Source organism: Pteropus vampyrus, unplaced genomic scaffold, assembly GCF_000151845.1.
Source record: "Pteropus vampyrus isolate Shadow unplaced genomic scaffold, Pvam_2.0 Scaffold89, whole genome shotgun sequence".
NCBI classification, from domain to species: Eukaryota; Metazoa; Chordata; class Mammalia; order Chiroptera; family Pteropodidae; genus Pteropus; species Pteropus vampyrus.
In genome coordinates, this window is record NW_011888870.1 from 5,823,453 (window position 1) to 5,826,097 (window position 2,645).

At 49.8% G+C, this 2,645-nt stretch overlaps 1 protein-coding gene across 4 annotated transcripts in view; it reads left to right on the top strand.

The window, feature by feature from the left end:
* The window catches only part of SH3PXD2A (SH3 and PX domains 2A), a 232,527-nt gene that overhangs the window by 74,212 nt on the left and 155,670 nt on the right, over positions 1–2,645 (top strand). For all 4 annotated transcript variants that reach the window (XM_011363791.2, XM_011363792.2, XM_023532745.1 and 1 more), the window contains one exon: positions 1,232–1,307. In XM_011363791.2, coding sequence (XP_011362093.1) covers positions 1,232–1,307 — 76 coding nt within the window. The remainder of the gene's footprint in view (positions 1–1,231; positions 1,308–2,645) is intronic.

Here is a 2,645-nt window from a genome sequence, read left to right on the forward strand (position 1 = left end):
CTGTGCACTTCCCTGCCTCGCCCCAGCTCTGCTTGCTTCCCCACCTCCTGCAGGTCTCTGAATTGCCATCTGACTCATAAGGCCTTTCTCACCACTCTATGTAAAATAACAACCCTTTTCTGTCCCAACACTTTATCCTACTTCATTCGTCTTCATGGCACTTAAACCTCCCCTAACATTGTCCATATTTATTTAGAGTTTGTGTCCTTCCACTAGAATGTAAACTCCCTGAGAGCAAGGGCTTTGTCTGTTTCTTTCCTGCCATTTTTTCTTAGTGCCCAGTGCTCCAAGTAGGTACTTCAAAAATATTTGAAGGAAGGAAGGGACTTTAGATATCATGTGATTGCTCTTCCTCATTTTACCAATGAGGCGCCTGAGGGTCAACTGAGAGAGCTTCCGTACCTTGCCCAAGGTCACACAGCTGGTTCCACAGGGCTCACCAGACCTGCCCTCTCCACTAAGCTCCGCCTGTGCTTTGGAAGGGAGATTAACCACAGGCACAGGGGCTGTCCATGGCCTCGGCCATCCTGTCTGCTGTGTGTTTTTCCAGTTTATACAGAATTTCAGCCCAGAATAGCAGAAGAAAAAAAAAGTTGTTCCTCCAGAACCCTGGAAACTCTTCCAGTGGGTCTGTCCCTGGGAAAACATCAGCGATCTCAAGGGTAGGAAGGTAGGAAATGGGGGAGGGGGCCTTCCAGCCTTGGGGACAAGCGGCTGGATTTGGTTTCGCAATTAAAATAACATCTGGGTCTGTTTCTGTAGAGGGGTTCTGGAAGATGGGTGGTCTGTCTAAAGTATCAGGTGGGACTTTCCACAGTCCTGGCTCGTGAGGGTTTGGGATGGCAGGTGGCTTAAGGGCTCACCCAGCATATGACTTATGAAGGAAACTGGGCCCAAAGAAGCCTCTGGAAACCCCACCTGCATCCTGGCCTGAACACCTGCTGGTTTCTACCTCAGCCTCCTCTGGGTGGGGGCAATCTGTAGATACCACCTCCTGTGCCCCCAATCCTCCCTGAGATTACTCAGACACCCCATTTGATGCATAGAGAGCTCTGGCCTCCTTCCTTTCACGCCCCATGTGGTTTTTCAGTCATCTGTGAAAAGATGAATTTGAGGTGTCACTCATCCGTGTGAAGACAGCGGGGCCCTGGAGCAATGGAGTGGAAGTGGGGAAGGGACGCTGAGGGCCATTCCAGTCTTCTGAATCCTGTCCCTTTGTCTCACTTCTCAGATGCAGCTTTTGGATAAGTTTCCCATTGAAGGTGGCCAGAAGGACCCCAAGCAAAGAATCATCCCCTTCCTCCCAGGTAAGCTTTGGATGGTCCTGCCGATGGGATGGAGGACCAGCTGGGGAGGGGCATTCCTTAGGCCAAGAAAAGGCTGGCTACCGAGCCAGAAATTCTGGGTCGGGTAGGCCTAAGAATCTGCATATTAACAACTCCTCCTGGGGATCGGGGATCAGAAGTCCCTGATTTTGAAGGCCATTGCCCTCACAGGGGCCTCTCGCACCATTCCAAGGTCATCTCTGCTGGCCCAAGACTGTGTAAATTCTGAAGTTTCTCAAGCTCTTGGACTTTGGGTCCTTTTTACAAAAAGCACAGAGATCAAATTCTCCAATGAAAGGATGAAAAACTATAGGCTGAACTTTCCGCTGGCTCCCATTATAATCATTGAGAAACTTAAATTGAGCCTACTTTCCTGCATGACCTCCAGTCCTCCCAGCACCATGATCCAGCCGAGGCTCCGAGAGTTTACATAACACAGCCTGTGAGTTGGCAGAGCCAGCACTTGAACCCCTGCCTGTCCAGCTGTAAAGGGCATTAATCTCTGCATCATTTTGAAACGTGTTTAAGGCATTTGATTATATTGTGTAATTTAGAAGAAAACCTCTCAGGTGTGTCATATGATCTTCGGTTACTGCCAGGCCTGGACCTCCATAGGCTAGCCTCTAGGATGACAGCCATCAGTGGGACCTTTGCAAGAAGCAGGGTTTGCATCTTGTTAATCCTGGCACACAACCTGCACATGGTCAGCACCTGCGTGTTGACTTGAAAACATACCTAGGGCACATCCCTTAGAGAGTGGTTCCTCTCTGAAATGTGCTCCTCACGCACCCCCCTTCTCAAAAGCAGTGAAAGACTAGCACACATTGCCACCTGTCCTCTGAGTCTTATGTTAAAGTGGGAGAGAATTAATTTAGCTATAAGGAAGAACTTCTGAATTCCCCAGTTTGGGCAGGACAAAAACCAGTCAGTGATGGGGGAGGGAATCTCACCCCAGGCTCCTTCCATGGAGGCAGAGGACTGCTTCTCCATCCTTGGTCGAGGAGTTAACACTGGCACTTTTGTGCCCTGCCTGGCTTTACGCTGAGTCTCAAGATATTTGAAATATCTAACACCCAGGTTTGTAATGACCTTCGATGTTGCTCCAGTATAGCCCAGATGCTCTGCCCACCAAAGGCCTAGGGATCCACCTGGAATGCTGTGAAAACAAGTGTCCCAGAGCCAACATGAAGCTTCCATGCACCTGACCTTGGGGCATGAAGGCTGCCTATTTGCTCAAGAAGAATGGGCCAGCACTCCAGGGAGAGAGCACCTCATTATCATTCAATGTCTGGGTGTGTAGGAGGCACTCAGGCTGTGCCA